Genomic DNA, 21,556 nt, shown 5'->3' with positions numbered 1-21,556 from the left:
GATAAGTAAGTCCTTGCATGAGGATTAAAAAACCAGCTAAACACACAGAATGCAGTGGAGACTGATGAATATGCTCAAACAATGTACATATACACATATTATATATATTTGTATATATACATATACATGTATATACATATATATTTGTATATATGCATATATACATTATATTATATATATTTGTATATATATATAAAAGGATTAATGTGTCTAAATATGTACATGTCTGTTAAATCAAGTTGTATGCATAATTAATACCCTAAAACAACTATATGTATGTGTGGAGACTTAATGGACAATAACTTCACTGGGAGTCAAAAGTGAGCTTGTGTGATGGACAGAAAATGAATCTGATTCATGGCCTCTGGGAAGGGGCCTCCATTTGAGTCCTCACATGCACACCATGGAGCCTGGAGCATCAGGGGCAGCATGGATTGCACATGATGACAACAGGGAACCAGAGGGTGGCCACGCAGAGGGACTGGGGTACACCCCGCAAATGGATGCAGAATCAACTCATCATCTGCTGAGTTGAGGGAACTGGGAAGAAGCTGCGGTGGTTACAGTGGAGGAGGAAACCCAGCACAGGGGAGGAATGGCAAGGTGTCACCATGCGCCCCCACGTCTGAAAGCTTGTTTATGAAGAGCAACAGGGGTTGATGGCCCAACAGGACAATAGCCGAAGCCAAAAGTGGGAGGCCCAAGGGAAAGAACTTTTAATTCAGCCTGAGGAAGAAATGTTGATCACTTGGATTTGTCCAGAGATGGCATGTGTCCTCATAGGAAATGGCAAGTTCCCTGGTCCCCAGGGGATTTAAATATAGGGAGGCAGTCATGATTGGCTTCAACATCCTGGCTAATATTTATGGGGGGCTGGGTTCTGCTCAGAAAGATAAGAATGCAAGTGTTGGGTGGAACTGAGATTCAGCTGTGGGGGTGGGCTGCAGTGTGACATGGCCAGGGTCGATCCCCCTTATAACCTCCCAGAGCATCAGCTTGCTGGTCTACAAAGTGCAATGGTAGGCATTTGTGGGGTTGTGGGATCCTGTATGTATTCACACTATTGCTGGCAACAGCCTGGCTTTCTTTTTTGTTTTTTAAATTTATTTGTTCCAATCAGTTATACATGATAGCAGAATGCTCTTTGATTCATTGTACACAAATGGAGCACAATTTTTCATTTCTCTGATTGTATCCAAAGTAGGGTCCCACCATTCATGCAGTCATACATGTACCTGGGTAATGATGTCTGTCTTATTCCACCATCTTTCCAATTCCCCATACCCCTCCCCTCACGGCTCCCCTTTTCCCTATCCAAAGTTCCTCCATTCATCTTACGCTCCGTGCCCCCATTATGGATTAACATCCATCCACTTATCAGAGAAAACATCTGGCCTTTGTTTTTTCCCCAAAAACCAAAATTGGCTTATTTTGCTTAGCATGATACTCTCTAACTCCATTCATTTACCTGCAAATGCCACAATTTTATTCTCTTTTATTGAATAGCCTGGGTTTCTTTTGGGGTCCTCTCTTTCTACACCTCCCACCTGGGTGGTTCTGCTGTCAGGGTGGCTCGTGACCCAAGCCTGGCCAAGGATAGACAGTGCCCCGGGCAGTGATGATGAAATGGTCTGTGGCCCATGTCAGGGCAAGCAGACATAACGCTGGATGGTTTGGGGTACAGCCAGTATTTGTGATGTCATGGGCAAGGAGCTGTGGTGGCCCACAGTGGAACACACAAGTAAACCCAGCCGCAGGGAGCAGAACTGTGCAACGACTTTCAATACAACCACTAAGCCACTCGAGAAATCTGATATACTTACTAGTGGACTCTTCGGTCATGTGCCAAAGAGGAGTTGTTCCTCCTTCTTCTCTTCTCCTTCATCAAACCATTTATACCTGGGGCTTTTACTACTTAAAATACTACCAACTATAAAATAGGATAAGAATAGTACCTCAGTTATGGGGTTCTTGGGGGAATTACATGATACAGTGGGTATAAATGGATTAATGTCATAAAGAATGCATGCAATAAACTTCAGCCATTGTAATTATTATTAACATCATTATAATAATTTTGGTCAAGTGGGTGGCCATTCAGAAGAAGATATATGAAAATTAGGATACTACAGATCAAGGTTGACAGTCTAGAGGCAAGAAAAACTACAGTAATGAAGAATGAAATCCCAACATGCCTCCTAGAGCTGTTTGGCAGGAGTAGACAAAGATTTGAAGACCAGAAAATCTGCTACTCAGAGACAGCAAAATTCCTTCCGTGTTGCTACTCATGTGGGCCATGGGGGACTTTTACAGTCACATTGATCCTGAAAATCTAAACCCTGAAACATGCAGTCCCAATCTTTTGTAGCTCGAGTTACCATTCATTTCATGGTAATTTTCATGGTGCCAAATCAAATAAACCAAATCATCTGTTTATTTCAAATGCTTGCAGTGAATTTAGAAAGTATACTTTGTGTTTCAAAGATTTCTTTGTCACTGAAACCATATTTTTAAAAATCTCAAATGAATGAGCTAAATTCTTGGCGGCTATAAAGATATAATTCAATTTTTTTTCATAAATCTGTTATTAGCACGTTGGACTACCACGGTCTTGAAATGCTTGTGTGTTTCAATGTTTGCAAGTCCTATGAATTTGTTCCAATAGTGTTTCCAAGGAGGTGAAAAAGTATAATTGTTTTTCAAGACTTTTAGCAAATTCAATATCACATATAAAGTGAAATTAGCATTTAAATGCTATAGCCAAAGGAAATTAGAAATAAAAATCCTGACTGGGGTTATTAATGACAACTCTTCACAGGCGAGCACAAGGTCGAGAGAGAGACCTTACCATTCAGCTTGCCTCAGATATATCTGGGCATCAACAGACACTGGGAGGACCCACTCATAGGTCTGGGGGTGCAGAGATCCCTCCTTAGGAGGTCCACAGTGAGCTGGTACTGGGAATTAGAGGACTGAGCTGGCATCCCGAGGGCTAGGCAGAACTGGAGGACTAGTTTGTTGTTAATCCTAAAGGCTGGGTGGAACTAAGGGACTAGTTAATTGGTAATTCTGATGCTGGGTGGAACCGGACTGCTAATTTTTGTCTCATCAGTTGCACTGGGAGCACTTCACAGTGTGGAAGCTCCACCTGGGCGTGTGGGGTGTGTCCGTGAAATAAGGGGTAAGTAACTTGTGAATTTCACAGGGTTTTTTTTTTTTTTAATGAGACTGGGGGCATTTGAATACATATTACATATATTATCTGTTGATGCCTGATCCCAAATTTTACAAAAAAGTTTGGGATCTGAAGCCAAAAGAAAAAGAGAAGACAAGGTGAATATTTTGTGTGGAGTAATTTGACCTTGTCTGTACTTCCAAAGTTTGGAACAATTAAGAGAGAGGCCCTGGTTTGATTTTTTGTGGCAGTATGTAATACACTTTTAAGTCACTACCAAGTTATGATCACATTGAGGAAGACATTAAACATTCTAGTGTATTTCATCTAATCAAGGGCATTTTTTACTTTTGGAAACCATGAGAAGAAGAGGTTCTCAATACTGCCAGCAGTGGAGCCTGCCCCACCATCACAGAGACACCCTCTACTGCTGGAGTTGGAGCAGGTGGCCAGGGTGGTGGGAAATAGCCCCCTAGACTGGGATATGCAGGGTTGGAGGGGTGCCTACCACTTGTCCAGAGTCCAGGCAACTCATCAGGTGGACAGAAGCCTCAGCCAGCCCCAGTGACCTTACACACGCTCACAAGTCACCTAGAGGCAGGGCCAAAGACCCAAGGGGGCCTCACCTCCAGATCTTCCTCCACAAACCATAAGCACTTAGGAAGACAGCTCTAGACAACCCCAGGGACATGCACCTGAGCTTGGTCTTCACACTGTACCTTGAAGTATGCTCCTGACTATCACCTCGGTGTGCTCAGCCAGGAGCTCCGCCTTGGCGATGGCAGCCAGACACAGGTAGTTGGACAGGCTCCTGCGCAGTTCCCTGCTGCCTCTGTGGAGGAACCTCACGGCAATGGGGATGGCTAGTGCCATCACAGGGGGCCGGTTGTAATTCTGGGGAAACACAAGAAAGCAACAAATGACAGCGACTCACTTTTCATTCATGTACTTACCCATCCCAAATATTGCCTGGGCCAAGCTCCCAGAATGCACCTGTGGAAACGCAGGCCCTGCCCCACCTACGTGGCACCTGGGAACTCTCTGTCTTTTTTGGGAGAATTTGACAGGCCATTGACAGAAGAAGCAGAATGCAGGGTGCCCAGGGAGCAAAGAAGGGGCATCAAGAAGGGTCAATAACACTTCCTGGAGGAGGCGACGTCTTGGCTGGGACCTGAGAGGTGCACAGGAGATGGCTGGTTATGGGCAGGAAAGCCGTGGACACAGGAAGAACCCTGTGGAGGCACAGGTGAGGAGCCCTTGGTGCCCTGGGTGGGGAGATGGAAATAGCTGCAGATGGATGGGTAGGTGGGTGTGGGGAAGTCAGGAGGATGGAACCATACACAGAGGCACGAGGAAGAAAGGGGCTTGGGATTAATCTCCATGGCAGCCAGGAGTTCCTGGGAGAGGAACATTCATCAGAGAATACAACCAAGGGAACACTGAAGAAGTGGCTTTCTGACTGTAACTTAAAAACTGCAGCTCTGTGCAGTCAATCCAGGAGGAACGAGGAAAGAAGATGTGGCAGAGACGCACATGGATATCACCCAGCCATAACAAAGGGCGTATCCTGTCATCTGTGATGTGGAGGGAACTGGAGGTCATTCTGGTAAGTAAAATACACCAAGCACAGAAAGAGGGAGCTAAAAGAGGTGACTTCATAGAAGTAGAGAGTGGAATAGTGGCCACTAGAGGCTGGACTGTCAGAGAACGAGAACCAAAGCACATTCTGTTCATTCTGTTGAACCTATTGTGTTCAACGCAGCAAGTGGCTTAGTTCCCAGTGATTTATTATTCAGTTTATAAAGGCTCCGAGAGGAGGGTGTGAAGCTTCCTGACACAACACAAAGAAATAACAAGAGTTTAAAGGGAGGGAAACACTACCTGCTCTAATTCGCCCATTGCACATTATGCACAGGTGTCAAACTATCACCCTGTGCCCTACAAAGATGTACAATGTCATATGTCAACCAAACAAAACCAAGAAACTAAAGTTTCAGAAGGAACAAATACTGAACCTTTGACTAAAAACATAAGGCATTCTGTACCCTAAAAAATTCTCTTCTTGATTGATTCTGTGACTGAACATAAATACCCTTGCATATAAAATACTGCTATTGGCATGTAGTTACCTGATTAGGGAATAATATTTGGAAGACACAAGTTGTTTTCTTAAAAATGAGTGACACACATTAGTATCATCAACTTCACCTCTCTGTTTGGGAAAGGAGTTCATATTATGATATCACAACAGAAAGGTGGTTGTTTGGAGAGTCCTCTAGCTCCTCCCATAATTCTGGGTTTGTGAGAAGTCCTCAATAAACACCTGGTGAGTTGAATAACTGATGAAGCCAATGTTGATGTAAGGTGACAGTTGTCACTGGGACGTAATGCAGGGGAAGGCACCGATGGAAGAACAGCCTCTGGATCCTAGTCTGTCCACCCCCAACCTGGTGGGTGATCATGGAGGTGTGGCCCAACTCTAGGTCTCACTAGCAAAAGCAATTACCAACCAAACAGTGTTTGATAAATAGACCCCAAAGCAATCATGGTATAACTTCCTGGCACAGGAAGATGGTAGGCTACTAAGGGACCATTCTCTTGCTTGTAAAGAGGGCCAACTCAGGATTACTGTGCTAATAGAGGTTCACACTCAGGTCATCAATACCAGGTATAATTGTGATCAGATTCAGAACACTGAAGGGAAACTTGGAAGAGTGGACAAGAGTATTATGACAAATAATAATGACTCATTTCTTTTTTCTTTAGCAATAAATTCCTGAATTATGATGGGACAGGGGCACATGGCTAAAGATAGCCTTTTTTAGTCTTCTTTGCTATCAGATGTGGTGTTGTGCAAAGTCTTGGATGATGGGATAGAAATGGCATTAAGGTATTTACTTCTAGTTTCTCCTTCCTTATCTCCCTTTGGTGCTGGTTGGAACAGAGCTATGGTAACAAAGATGGAAATAGTCATCCTAGAACATAAGTTAGAAACCATGCATGGGTAAGGCAGAGAAGATAGAAGGGGATTGGGCTGGAGATCAGGAGTTAGAAACCATGCACAGCTAATGCAAAGAAGATAGACAGAAGGAGCCTGGGTTGGAGATGCCATCAAGCCACCATTAAGAACGACACTCTTGAGTTGTTTCATGGGAGACAATTCAAGTCCTGTGCTGTTCAGTCCTCTGTCATGTTAGGTCTTCATTACACAGCCAGACCTGCGTCCTGACTAATACAATGTAAAGCCAGACTTTACTCTTAAACTTTCCCCTAAGCTTAAAGGGAACGTTATATATCCTTAATATTGTGAAATATATAATTCCATTTTTGCACATGGAATTATACAAAAAGGATATCCAGAAGGACATGAGGCAAGGATTGTCACTGATACATGGGATCCCTGAGCAATCGGATGTCATCTTAGATACGGGGCAGGTGGGGCCACTGGATATTTGTACCAACCATCACACCAGCCATAATGAGACTCAGCTTCAGACAGATGCATATCTACAGGTGAGAAGAAAGCACAGGGAACATCCTGACAGCCTCAGGTAGACAAAGGCTCCCCACAGCCTGCTCAAAAACCTTAACAATGCAGGAAACATCACAATGTGGATAAAAGGAAGAACTTCTAATCATTCTGTGATATATCTAGAAAAGTGAAAAGATGGTCCAAAGCTGGAAAAGAAATTTATAATAATTCATCCAACAAAAATCTACTAGCACCCAGAATATATACAAAAAATCCAAATCGATAAGACAACCAAATAAAAAACTGGAGGATTTAAACAGATATATTACATAAGAAGATATCAAAGTGGTTCCAAAACACAAAAATTTGCTCAACTGCATTAATTATTAATTTTGGTCTGGATTCTGTGTTTAGTGAGAATCATTGAGATGTGCTATAACCTCTTTTCTGAAAAAGAGATGCAGTCACGTAAATTCAGATTTCATGTATTTTTTTAAGTGAACTCAAAAGTTAGCATAAATGCAGGACTGAATATTTAAGCATACCTAAACACCTCCTGTAGGGTTTGTGAATGACAGTGAATAACAGTGGCAAGTCCAATGCAGCCAGGAATATAATACAGTGGTGACAGTGTCAGGAAGATGACTCCCTTACTTATGCTGAGGATATATTATGGGATGGCTGAGACAGTCCAATCTGTGCTCCTATGAGCGTTGGTCATCTTGGGGGGGGGATGACACTGTACTACTCAGTCTTGGTGTCCAGTCCATAAATACTTCCTGACATCAAAGAGAATGTCATTGCTCTGGTTTTCTTCCACCTTCAAACCTCAACTTCCTTAGACGTCCATTCATCCTCCCTCTGAGGCTCCACCCTTATTCCCCTTTGAAGAACCATCCCAGATGCTCACAGTGGCATTTCTATCTGAGGTCTTGAGGGCCCGGACACAAAAACCTGCCCCAAATCCAAATGCTGGGCTCAGAAATAGGCAGATTACCAAACCAGAATTAAGAACCCATGGAAGGGCTGTGTGAATGGCTTTCTTCTGCTGGATTCAAGGAGGTGAGAGGGAAAGATCCAGAGTAGCTGCCACCCTCTGTGACCTCGCTGCTAGGGACCCTTATGAAACTCAAGGAAATTTGGATGTCCCTGAGAGACAAGTTGGGGCAGACCTGGATATGCCTTTCAGCTCCATGCTGTGGCTGTGCTGAGGCTGTGGTTTTCTAAATGAGCCAATTCTGTCACCTGTGCTTGAGCTCCCCCTCCCTTCTTGTCACTAGAAACAAAAATACATCTGGACAATCTTTAATCCATTCCTGTACTTCCATCCATTTTACAGACCCATGGGTCCCTCTGACCCCTAGGCAACAAAAAAAGGAGTCCTTCACAGCAACCCATCATGAAGCCACCTCTGACTCTAGGCTCTGTGACAGATCATGTGTCTAGACTGCAGCTCTACTCACTAGACCATCTCACATCTCCTAACACCACCCAAGTATCAGGAGCATGGTCCACAGCCAGACTTTTCTGAAATGCTTCTCTGAATGTCTTTGGATTTTCTCTTCTTCTGGTGAATTAAAGTGGGCCTGATTGGATTGGTCACTACTACTGAGTCAGGAGGCCTCCCTGAGAGACTGGCTACTTTCCTCTCTGGGGGCTGCTCTCAGCCCCAGAAGCCTGGGCAGATGCTGGGTCAGGCCACACAGAATGTTTGGATCTGCCAACTCTTTGATCTAACTCACACCAAAGAACTTCACGCCGCTGGTGCATCTCAGTCATCCAGTGGATTCACCCACAGAGGGAGACTTCCCGAGGTCAAGCCCTGGGCATTGCTTTTTCCTTCTCAGGATACCAAGGAGCCAGACCAAGACCCAGAGGTTTACATAAAGGCACAAAGGGGGCACAAAGGCAGACCATACCAGAGAGATACTGAGAAACATTTCATCCAGGACTCTGGTGAAACCTGATACTAATAACATGCCAGCCCTAAACAGAATCTCCCCCTTTGCTAACTGCAACTTTCTATCCATCGAGTCCATTCTATCTCCCACATACCATCTCCCTACCCCTCAGTGCTGAGTAAACTTGCCAAACCAGTGCTCCCACACTCTGCAGAGAGTAATTAACTTGGCCAGTTTCTCAATTATGCCCCTATCCTATACCTTGAGGTTACATTCAAGTCACTTCAGTTAGAGCACTGGATGTTTCCAAACCCCACAGTCTCATTTGGGTGACTCCTCTAGGTGGCCAGTCTGTCCATTACATGGAGGCCTTTGTTGGGTGAACTTTAATACAGCATACCCTTGTCCCCATAGTGATGGGTCATCGCTCTGGCCTCGAGGGTGAAACACAATCACATAGTCCTCAGAGCTTTCCAACCAAGAGCTCCATGCCCAAGTTTACTTCATCTACTCCGGGTCTTTTGCCAAAAACCATTTGCAGTAGAACAAGTTCCCCTAGAGGGATCACATCTTCAAGCGCATTTCTATGTGACTTGAAAAACCAAAGATCATGGCATCGGAAAGTGTTCCCTGCTACCTGTGAACACAGACAGAAATGGGGAGAGATCAATGGAAATGAGTGTTTCCAGCAACTGACATTTTTAAACCTCAGGAAGAGCGAGCATTTCCCAGCACCAATGAAAGACTGGGCTGTCCTTTTTAGAACAACTCTAGATGTTCTGGAGAAAAATAGTGACCAGCTAAAAAAGTTTCTGATGTGTGGTTCCAAGTGAAATGTATAAAACTCTCCCCAAATGCATAATGTCATTGTTTAAAAAAGCAAACTTTAACACATTCATTTTTTTTCCTGTTTTTCTACCCACATGACATTTGGAAATCTCTTGAGTGACATAAAAAGTGACAGATTAAGCAAAAAGCGAATAGTTCACATAAACAGCAAAGTCTCTCAGGGTCCTAAGAGGGCCCCGACAGTTCCTAGCCCATGAAGGAGTCACAACAGGGCGTGAGCAAGAGGTTGGGAGCAAGAGGAGGGAACCCCTGACAGGTGACCAACAGCTCCTTCCATGGCTGAGCTTCATTTGAAAGGCAGCAAAAGGAGCTGATGATGCAGCATATGTCCACCCACAAATTACTTTATCTAGAGTGACGTGGCTCAGGGGCAGAAGAAGTCCTGGGGTTGGCATCCTAGTTCAGCGACAGCTGGTAATGGCCAAGCCTGACAGATGTGCCCTCAGCGCAGAGGCGAGTGCTTGGTCTGGGTCTCCTCTTACTCAGTTCCGTGTTCAGGGTGAACACAGTGAAGGGCAGTGTGGACAGAAAGACTCGCTTGTGAGGGCAGCAATGTCCAGCCGCAGAGGCAAAACAAGAGGGCCTTGCTCCACAGACGCCGAGCATCGTATCTCTCAACTAGATCAGCACCAGCTGAGCCTTGGGTGGAGATTTTCCTCCTGAAAATGCACTTCGGGAACATTTCCCAGTGTTTTAAGATGGAACAGAATAAAGCTAAGCAGAGGTGTTATCTGAGGTGTCAGTGGCTAAATGACGCTCAGGTCTTGACTTTAACTAAAAAGCCATAAAAACGATGGAGCTCAAAAAAATAATAAACTTCACTCCTTGGTCATTCATTATCAATGAGACAGTTGAACTGATTTTGGATTTCCATCTAAAATGCTAGATTCTTACCGGTTTAGTTATATGTAAAAGTTAATTGTCACATGCCTAAATCTTCCCAGTGGACTTTCTGACAGGTGATAAGCAGCAGGTGTTAGGAACCCAAGCCAGGTGATCGCCCCATGTCCTTCCTATTTAGACCACCATGGTCTGAGGACTGGGGTTTCACACCTCGTGAGGGAGAAGGGTAGCTGGTAGGAAGCCCGAGAGCAGTCACCTTTCCTGAGACCATTTATTCATTCAATCATTCAGTTAATGTTATTTGAGCACCTACTATGTGCCACACACTATTCTAGGTGCTGGTACTACTTCCACAAATAAACAGAGCCTACCACTTGGACAGGGTGGGAATAGGCAGTAAACAACAGCTAGACTAAATAATTTAATCAGTAGCCTCTTACAAAGTGTTGAGAGCTATTTTAGAGTCTCCTGCAGATGACGATGGGATCAGCCAGAGTTGACACTCAGGCAGCACTTTCTGTGTCCTACACATTTTGTCTTTATTTACTGTCTATTCCTTTATTTCTCCAACAAACTCACGAGGCAGCTACTCCTATCATGTGGATTTTATAGACCAAGAAATACATGCACAGAAGGGTCCATTTGCCCAAGCTTACACCACGGGTCCATGGGAGAGCTGGGATTGGCTGGAATAAACTTCTACACTGACACTGCAGTCCCTCCTCCAAGAGCTCTGGAGGAGACACTCGGCCATCCAAGGCATCTGGTAGACCCAGCCAGGGGCAGTACGTGTGTCTTCACACAACACTGACTGGGGGACACAGCCTGAATGGAGGAGAATAGACACGGGATCATTCTAAAGGAGGGAAACAGAGGCTCCTGTTTTTCCAACTGGACTTGAGGCTTTTCCTAGCCCTCCATCTCCAGCAACCCTCTTTTGTCATCCCCCTCTTCACACAGTCATCCACAGGGGTGGGAGAGACGGGGGGGGGGGGGAAAGAGGTGATGCAGACCTGCTTCAACACCTGGGAACAACTGTGCTAAGCAGTGTGGCTGGGAAGAGGCTGAACCTGAACTAGACACCAGGGGTCTACCCAGCAACGGCTCTCAGACTCCATCATGGCCCGTCTATGGGTTGCTACGGTTTTGCTCCAGTACATCAACTGTGTCCATAATCACAACATCCCTGAGGCACATTTTAATCTTCACCAACCCTCTCCACGTCTGTCTATGGCTTAGAAGTAGCTTGCCTTGTGGGGACAGCAGGAGAATCCATGAGGAAACCTTCCTCCAGAGGAAGCTCTTAGCTGGAGAGAAGCTGTAGTTTGGACCAGGTGGTTCTGTGTCCTGCCTGGACCCAAATGGAGAGCCTTCTGTAGGAAAGGGCACCCTCTCATGCACCACTCCCAATGAGAAGCTTAATGGCATGGACCTGGCAGCACTCTTGATGCCACTGTCCTACAAGACGCAACACTTAGTAGGAAGCTACTATACTGTGTGAGGATGTCACTCTCCCTGTCACCTATAACCCTAGGCATCCTGGGAAGTAGGCAATGCCCTCCCGCCATACAGATGGCAAAACAGTGAGTTGGAGAACATAACGTGCCAGTCTCACATCTACATAAGAACAAGGTCCCTAAGACTCTCGGGCTTCAAGCTCTGAAGCTCTCTGCTCTTCTACCTCCGCCTCTCCCCTGAGCTGGCAGGTGAGCTGTTTTGTAGGTGAGAGGTACAGACACTTGTGTGAGAACACAGGATGGGTTAGTAGAAGCAGAAGCCTCAAGTGAAACCAGACCAGACCATACACGTGCCTGCCGCGCACGTGTACTGCTTTTGTATCAAGGGAGGAAGAGAAAGTGACTGGAATTTTAAGTTATTTTTAAGGTCAGTGCAGCAAATTCATAAGTTTAGAACCAAGAAAAGAAGGAATGCAATATGATTATCAATTAAAAGAGGAATGAGCGTGGATACCTGAAGTAGGGTTGACAGTGGGCCAAAACAAGACATTTGGGGTTAACAAAAGATCAAAAAGTACACATGTGTGTGTGTGTGTGTGTGTGTGTGTGTGTGTGTGTGTATAAAACCATAGGTGCTCAAATTCAGCTTAAAATTATTGAATAGTCAGCAAAGAGCAAATCAAAATGGTCAACGGTGTGGGAAGTGGCAGGGCCCTTGCCCTTGCCCTGCCCTGGCCCTAGTCCTTGCCCTGGCCCTGGCCCTTGCCCTGGCCCTTGTCCTTGCCTTTGCCCTTGCCCTGGCCCTTGCCTGGTTAGATAGGATGGTCCTGATTGCTGAACTGTATCTTGGGAAATGGTAATCAGGATAGAGAGGAAATCATTCCTTTTTTATTCTCCATTTTGAGCAAGCTAAAAATCCTGATGACCTGACTTTTGAAAGTTGATCTGTTTTATTTCACTGAACAAACAAAGCAAAATGAGTCATCTGAATTTCTCCCTGGTTCCCACAAGAACCTCAATTACAAGTGCTAAAAAATCATGTTTTCAATGTGTACTGCAAAAATTCCCCTTAAAATTGGCTGAAGGCTGAATCCTCACCGTGAGACCACCACGGCCTGCTGAGGTTCTTGGAGACACACTGAAGGACACGTGTCCTTACAGCTTCCTGCCTTCTCTACAGTGTTTCTGCCTCCCCCTGGGACCCAAGAAGGTCACTCCAATACGCCCACCACCACCCCCACCCCACCCCCATCCCTACAGGGTGACGTCTTTGTCCCTCTCAATCAAGAGCCAATTTCTTAGTCATTCTCTCTTCTCTTTCCCAAAATAGCAGTCCTGTACCTTACAACCCTGCTCTCAACAATCCTACAAACCCATTTATTCTGATCACCAGGGAGTTGGCCATTTCTACTTTTCAAAAGCATTTGCTTTATGCCCCCCCTTTACACAGGAGACACAAAAACACCTTGCCCAGAATAAAACATCCCTTTGTGTTAGAACTACGGGCATTTTGAAAGGGTAGCCTACTTAAGAGTTCTCCAACTTGGGTCTTATTTCACAAATCTGTACTTCTGCACAAGCTGGTTTTAAGATTTGTTACCGAAGTACATGTGTATTCATTTTGCTTGCTCAGAGTGTCCTCTTGCTCACCTATCTGGTAACTTTCCTGCTTATTCCTCAAAACCTTTCCAACACAACCTCCACCCAGACAACCTGCCTGATTCTAGGCCCATGCTAACAGTGGCACCACTAACCCCTTGAAGCACATGAGCATTTGAAATGTGACTAGTCCAAAGTAAGAGGTGCTGAAATACAAAGCAGATTTATAAGGCAGGATTTTAAAATGCAAACCATTCACTAATTGTTGCATTGACTACATGTTAACATGGTATTACTTTGCACATATTGGGTTAAGAAAAATACGTTATCGGGCTGGGGATGTGGCTCAAGCAGTAGCGCGCTCGCCTGGCATGCGTGCAGCCCGGGTTCGATCCTCAGCACCACATACAAACAAAGATGTTGTGTCCGCCGAAAACTAAAAAATAAATATCAAAATTCTCTCTCTCTCTCTCTCTCTCAAAAAAAAAAAATTAAAAAAAAGAAAAATATGTTATCAAATTAATTTCATCTCTTTGTTTACTTCTGCAGGTGGCTACTAGAAAATTTAAAATGACACATTTTGTGTCTTACATTAGATTTCCGTTAGATAGCTCTGCTTTCAAGTCTACACCAGTGGTTTTAAATGCAGAAGGAACTGGAAAGTAGGACTGATTCGTGCATGTCTATCTGAATGTCTGCAGAGTGGCTCTTTGGAGTGAATAATCTGTTTCTGATGTGCACCAATGATATACTCAAGACAATCAAGGAAGAAGAGATCTGATAGGTGTTTGCTGTTCTGTAGAAATAGAATTCATCTTCTGTTGATTTTGCTGAAATCCTCATGACCTTTCCACCCATTCCTACCCAGAAAAACGGTATGGTGGCAATGTGTAGTCTATGAGTTGACAAGTCCCTGGACGAAACAGACTAAGTAGAACGTAGGCCAGCGAAGCGTGGACAACTGTGAGGGGAAAGGAAGAGCAGGGTGGGAAGAGAGGGAGCAGGAGGAGGGCAGGAGGAGGAGGAGTAGAGGAGGGGGAGGAACAGGAGGAGGAGGAGAGGAAGGGGGGACAGGAGGAGGAGAAGCAGGAGGAAGGGAGGAGGATCAGGAGGAGGAGGGAAACTAATACTAGCCACTACACTGTGCCAAGCACTTCAGTGTGACCAGAATGTCCATACCTGGGCACAGTGGAAGTCAGTGGGCTCTGAGGGATGTTCATTGTGTTGAAGGTGAGGAGGAGAAAGAGAGGTGCTATGACCAATCAGGTTGGCAAATGCTGTTACTAAACAAAATTAAGAGCTTGTTTTGCTTTTTCCTATTTAATTGCAGGACTTTTCAGGGTCTTTAATCTGCTATGAAACATTTTGACAGCTCGAAGGGGAAAACTTGAAGTCAGCATTCCCAACGTACCTGGCCACAGACTTCCTTTTTAAGAAACACATGCCAACATCTCTGGTTCATAAAATTTGTCCTAAACAATGTTCTTTAATCTGCATTTTAGGATGAAGAAACCATGGCTCAGGAAGTTGGGACATGCCCTACATTTCTTTGTCATACAACTGGTTTGTGTCTAAGCCCAAATTCCAAATTCATATCTATATCAGAAAGGAATTAAACAGGATCAGAGCAGGCAGATATCATCATGAAGCATTCACAGTGCATCAGAAATACTCTTTTTATTTATTTTTTTGTACCAGGGTCTGAACCCAGTGGTGCTTAACCACTGAGCCACATCCCCAGGGTCTCATTAAGTTGCTTAGTGCCTCACGAAATTGCTGAGCCTGACTTTGAACTTGCGATCCTCCTGCCTCAGCCTCCTGAGTTGCTGGGACTACAGGCATGTTGCCATTGTGCTTGGCAGAAATACTCTTAAAGCTACCTCTTTCCTCCCATGTGGCCTAAGCTCCTGGCCTCCCTTCAGTCTCCACTTCCTCTTTGGTCTCCTAAGATGAAAGAGTTAGTTCCCTTGTGAATTTTCCAGAGCTATGCATTTGGATCTCTCTGGACATACTGCTTTATTATTAGCTTTTTATAGGCACACATCTTATCTCTCCAAGTAACAAGAGGCTTGCTGTGGTATTACTTTGAGTTCCCTACAGGGAGTCTTGCTTGTAGCAGGGGCCTGCTAGGCCTTTCTTGGTTGTTTAATCACCAGCCTGTTGGATCAGCTGCTAATGGATTATGGTGTCTTTTATAGTATCTAAAAGGTACAGAAAAACTGACTCTTGGTTAGATATTGTGCATTCCACTGGTGTCAAACAGCTCGCCATCGATTGAACACTGACGTACCTGTAAGATGCAGCTCATGATATCAGACGCGATTTTTGCATGAGGCGGGTCCTCGTCCCTCCCTGAGGGTCTCAGGCTGTGTTCCAGGCAAGAGTCCCAGAGCCCCACGAGGGCCTTGGCGTGCTTCTCAATGGACTCTGTCTCTCTGATGGCTGTTGTGATTCTTGTGATACAGATTTCAACCACTGCCTGGTCATTGTTATTGGTTTGGTAATCCTGTTTGGGAAGAAAACCTTCATGTTGAATAAGACCCTAGAAAGTTATCCTTCAAAGACCAACTACTGACTGTCATTTAGAAACGGGCAGTCCGTGCTGCAGCTAAGGGGTGAGGCTATAAACCACAGTCTACAATGAGGCCATTGTCCTTTTGCCTTGGAAGAGGCAGGTCTGTGGGAGAGGTAGGGAACAGGTGTGCTAGGATGGGGCAGTAGGGCTGCTGGGCCTCCGCCAATGGCCAGGATGGAGAGAGCGGAGGAGTTGAGCCCTGCACTTGCATGGGCTTAGCCTCTGGGCTCTCTCGGTTTCTCAGCCCATCACAGGGCAGGGTTACCCTGGCATTTCAGGACCACTTATGAAGTTTTCCACACTCCTTTCCAATTTCCCCTCATTAGCTCTCTCTGTCTTTGGGGACACGACAGAAGACATCGTGTCATTTCTCCCTCTTCCATGCAGGTAGCTGCCAAACCCAGTTTAGCTTTCCCTGGCCAAACTGCCCTCCATTCCCATTTCACATCTTTCAGATTCCACACTTAACCGAATTATTACCACTGCCCAGAGCATTGAACTGTAGAAAAAAGGCTGGTGGCATTCATTTGAAAATCGGTCTGTGAACTGCATGTGGCTGACTCACAAAGCTGACAACATTGTGGTGTCGCCAAGCATTGAGGTCTTTTGATGCAGGAGGTGATGATGGGCTTTTCTGTCCATGACAGGTCTTTCGTTCTCGTCATTGTTACTATATCTAAGGGGACAGTAAACACCTTTGCGTGAATCACTCTCTTCCTTGCAGATCATTTGTAGCCTAGATTGTACAGAAATTGAACTTCTGAGTCTCAGGATGGGATTGCTTTTCAGGCTCAGGAGATATCCATGTACTATTCTGGGAAAGTCTTGCTACTCGGTGCTCGGTCACCTGGGTGAACCCAGTCTCCTTCTGTGCTTTTTCAGGAACAGAGCATTTCTAATTTTTGACTTTTTTGATTGGTGAGAAACAGTATCTCTTTGCCATATTAACCAGGGTTCCCTGACCCAAAGCCAGCTGGAGACATTTCACCTGTTTGTTGGTGTTCGCATTTCCTCCTCTGGGAACCCGAGTGTGTCCCGGGTTCATCTACCCTCACGACTTGCTTTGCTCTTTGGTCCTCCTCTGGTGCAATCTCTCCTTCCATGGAGAATGCCAAGTCAACACTTGACACTGGGATGTGGATAAGCCTGCGTGTTTCATTACTGCCAGCTTAGTTTTGTTTGGTGCTTCTATTTACTGATGTTTTAAGGTTTTGGATAGTCAAATCTGTCAATTTTGGGGGAATCTCATTGTTTTTCCTTTCTGGTTTTCAATTGGAAATTTATGGGGCTTAAATTATTCATGGAGTTAACCATGAATGCAATAGACGTGGTAGAGAAATTCAAAGGATGCCAAGAGAAGATTTGTTGTGAAGAGCAAGAAGTCAGCTTTTCCATGCCCTGCTCCTATTCCCAGTTCCCTTCCCCAGAGGTGGAGCACATAGAAATCGCCTGTGCATAAGCCTTCCTTCCTGTGTGCTCCTTTTAATGACTTAAAACAACAAAATACAACACAGCAACAATAACAAAAGCTTCCAGTTTTCCTTATTGAAAGTCCTCATAAGAATCACCCCTTATTTTTCTAGATTAACAACAACCTGACAAAGGACCCATTTACTATTTTAGAAATTAGTTTCCTAACCATCCACTTAGCTCTTCCATCTCTGGTATTTGTGGAAGGACACAGACTGCCTCTTCTTTGAGAAGCTCATCTCATCTTGCCACTCCCATTCTCAAAGGCTTATCTCCTGGCAACTGACTCACGGGCATGGGGTACGGGTTCAGGGCTGTCTTGAGACGGCTGTGCCAGTCCTCAGCTCTCCCACACCATGGGTCTTCCTTGTGTCAGCTCCAGATTCCTGACATACATTTTGTGTTTTTGTGGTTGCTATTAACAAAATCTGTTTTCCCCCTCATCAGGAATTTTAATTAGTTGTTGCTGATTAAGTGAACCTTTTGCTTTTTGTATTTATTTTGTAGCCAGCTGTTGAGCTCCACTATTCTTAATTATGATAAATTTTCAAATTATTCTCTTGGGTTTTCTAGGAAGATTTTTGTATTTTGCAGGCCTGCTGAGGTCTGTCCCTTTGATATATCTCACAGCTTAATATGTTGTCAAGAATTCCCTAAGCTATTTCACATAAAAGTGATTAGAGAGAGAACACTGGTTTAGTCTGGAATTTCTTTTAATCAGTTTTTGTTTGCATCGTTTTTTTTTCTTTTTGTAGATGTGTATGGACAGCATGCCTTTATTTTATTTGTTTATTTTTATGCAGTGCTAAGGATCAAACCAATGACTCACATATGCTAGGCAAGCACTCTACCACTGAGCTACAGCCTCAGTCCCAGTCTAGAATTTTAAAAATATAAAATTCTATGGCCAGAACCAAGATAATACAGTAAATGTTTTAAATCATACAAGATGCATCACTTACTTGCTATTTTTAAAGTTCATAAATTTGATTTAATATTATAATTTATAATTGATTTAATATTATAATTTATACTATATTATCAATCCATTTCTATTTTGTTGAGTTTATTTCTTAATCAAGATTGGTGAATTTCATTAAATGCCTTTTGACTATCGCTAGATACATCATTTTATTTTTGTCCTCAGAGCCATTGTTATGACAAAATTTAGAAACAAACTTCCTTAAAACAGTTAGTTTTGCAAATGCAGAATGTTTTCTGATATAAGAAGGCTGATTCATAGTGGGGTTGGGAGGGGGAACATGGGCAGATTAGACAAACTCTAGATAGGGTAAATGGGAGGGAAGGGAGGGAGGGAGGAAAGTAGTATATAAAAGATGGTGGAATGAGATGAACATCATTTCCCTAAGTACGTGTATGAAGACACGAATGGTGTGAATATACTTTGTATACAGTCAGATATATGAAAAATTGTGCTCTATATGTGTAATATGAATTTAATGCATTATGCTGTCATACATATGAAATTAAAATGAAAAAAACAGTTTTACATTATTGGACTGTGTTTTAGTGAATTCTGGGAATAGTTTTTTAATGTGCTGTGGGATTTTGCTTTTACTATTTATTTAAATATTTTGCATAAATATTTGGTCCTTATATCTGTCATGTTTTGTATCAATTTTATTCTAATTTCATAACAGGATTTGGAAAGAGTTAAGCTTTCTATACCTTAATTTTTGTTTAACCTTAGTATATCACGGCCCCAAAACAGCGTATTAAAATATTCTGCAACTAGCGTGCCTATCTATTTTTCCTGGTATCTCCTATGGTTTTTGTCTTGTGCACATTGTTGTTAAATACTCTGATGCAGAGATATTAATTCCATAACTCTTGTCATCTAAACTGTCTGGCATAAAAATTACCTTTGAAGGTAGTTATGATTTAGACATGAGGTGTTCCTCCAAAGCTCCTGTGTGAGAAAATGCAACAAAGTGTCAAGGTGAAAGATTGGATTACAAGAACTTTAACCTAAGCAGTGCATTAATCCACTGATAGGGGCTAACTGGGTGTGATTGTAGGCAGGCAGGGTGTGGCTGGAGGCTGTGGGTCGCTGGAGGAGGTGGGTCATTGGAGGCATGCTTTTGGGGTTTATATTTTGTCCATGGTAAGTGGAGTGTTCTCTCTCTGCTCCTGGTTGCCATGCCATGAGCTGCTTTTCTCCTCCAAGCCCTTTTGCCATGATGTTCTGCCTCACCTTGGCCCCAGAGCTGTGGAGTCAGCCGACTGTGGACTGAACCTCTCAAACTGTGACCCCAAATGAACTTTTCCTCCTCTACACACTCCGTCAGGTCTTTTGGACACAATGACCAAAAAGGTTGACTAACATTTTGGTTTTATTTAATGCTTTTTAGCACAAATGTTTTCCTGTTTGATATAAATATCATCATCTCTATTTCTTTTGGTTTGTATTTGCCTAGCATCGATTTCCCATTTTATTCTCATTTAAAAATTTCTTTTGCAGTCTATGCTGCATTGAATGAATGATTGATAACCTTGCAAAAAAATATTTAGTAGCCATTATTCAATGATTCTCAGTATCCAAAAGCATGTCTAGTAATGGGGTTTACAAAAGTAAGAAAGCATCACTTGAGCATCATTTGATTCCCAAATAATTTATCATAATCAACAATTTAAGCATGAGGGGCTGCATGTAGACATCACAGATCTTCATTTGAGAACAGAAGACCCTGCCTTAGCAAATAAGTAGCCAAACTTTTCTCACAAGTTTGATATTCAGCTAAAATGATTGGTTTTGACTCAGTTAAAGTATCCTTTTCTATGCTTTGACTGGCAATTGATCATGGTACCAAAAAAAAAATGTAACCTATATACAAGGTCTGAATATGTGATATGGTTTTGCTTCAAAATTGTTTGCTTTAATCAGAATTACTAAGAGTTCATATGAAATGGACTTACCATACAATGCAATGACTTCAGATGGTCAAGGTGGACTACTACAGTGGAAACTGGAAAATGTCCAAACCCCACCCAGGACAAAGGCACTCGTGTCCTTAGCTACTGTTCCATCTGGACAATCTGAATCCAACTGGTCCATGTGGGGACAGGAAAAGTCTGCCATTCTTGAGGGGGTTATGCTGTAGCTTGCTGCTGCAGGAACCTAAGAGGTCATAGCAAACACTGTCACACTGCCCCATCAAGCACCTACTGTGTGGCCAAAGGTGTACTAAGCAGAACATGAATGAAACAGGGACAGAGAAGATTGTATCCAGGAGGATTCAAGTCAGAAATATGAAGGGGAGACCAGCTTGCTTTTCCTTTGAACCTGGTGATTCACACGACCAGCTGAAGAGGGTCGGGAATGAGCAGGCAAGTGTGAACACACTAAGGGACTAAGCTGGGAAGGCTGCATTCATGGATAGGAAAGGGTGGAGGTTCGACTTCCCCATGCTATGAGAATTCTTGGGAGGATCCCTAGATCCAGACTCCCAACGAAGATTGGCATCTGCTGGGTCTTAGTAGTGTGTTGATCCAATCTCTCCAGAGCAGCTACCACCCAACAAAGTCCCTAAGGCCTGATCACACCCAAGCCTCAGCCACAGGAGACCTCCACTTAGACCTCTGCAACAGCCCCACCTGGGAGTGCATTGATTTAATCTGTCCAGACAAAGCTCCAATCAATAATACTTCCCGTTCCTTCCTACCTTATATAGGTGAGGAGAGACGCTGAGAGCCATTTCAACCAGCTGCAGTTTGGGACCACTCCAGCCGGCAGCTAGGTGAGCAACAGAAAAAGTAAGGGGATACACCTCCCAGCACTTGTTCTCTCAAGCAGAAATGGAAAGAAGGACAGATGGACATAGGCAATGACCATCCTGGTGATTGTTTTGACCACCTCAGTGGAGATAATTCTTTCATTTTTTTATTAACAATTTTCAATCTTTCCTCCTCCTCCTCCTCCTCCTCCTCCTCCTCCTCCTCCTCCTCCTCCTCCTCCTCCTCCTCCTCCTCCCCTTCTTCTTCTTCTTCTTCTTCTTCTTCTTATTCATTTTCTGAGGTTTATTTCTGTGCTCACTGGTTCATGGATATATGCACATACATAATTGTTTTCTTCTCATTTTTAGCATTTTAAAATGATAGTTATCTTTCCTTATCTTTTGAGGGTTAGGGGTTTGGTCTTATTTTGATTTTGTTTTGTTTTGTTTGTTTCTCTTTCTCAAGTTCATTCTCCCACTA

General features: G+C 43.8%; 1 protein-coding gene across 14 annotated transcripts in view; it reads right to left on the bottom strand.

Moving 5' to 3' along the window:
* The window catches only part of Veph1 (ventricular zone expressed PH domain containing 1), a 251,575-nt gene that overhangs the window by 207,519 nt on the left and 22,500 nt on the right, over positions 1-21,556 (bottom strand). For 9 of the 14 annotated variants that reach the window (XR_013436576.1, XM_078043502.1, XM_078043513.1 and 6 more), the window contains exons 3-4: positions 15,587-15,802; positions 3,895-4,069 (exon numbers count right to left, since the gene is read on the bottom strand). Coding sequence is in view for 13 of the 14 variants with exons in the window: in XM_078043502.1 (XP_077899628.1) it covers positions 3,895-4,069; positions 15,587-15,802 (391 nt within the window). In the remaining variant the exon portion in view is untranslated. Of the gene's footprint in view, positions 1-3,894; positions 4,070-15,586; positions 15,803-19,224; positions 19,272-20,278; positions 20,481-21,024; positions 21,096-21,556 lie in introns of those variants that run through there. The other 5 variants (XM_078043508.1, XM_078043504.1, XM_078043505.1 and 2 more) reach the window with 5 other exon arrangements.

Source organism: Ictidomys tridecemlineatus, chromosome 3 (assembly GCF_052094955.1).
Source record: "Ictidomys tridecemlineatus isolate mIctTri1 chromosome 3, mIctTri1.hap1, whole genome shotgun sequence".
Lineage (NCBI taxonomy): Eukaryota > Metazoa > Chordata > Mammalia > Rodentia > Sciuridae > Ictidomys > Ictidomys tridecemlineatus.
This window is presented reverse-complemented; position numbering and strand designations above follow the sequence as displayed.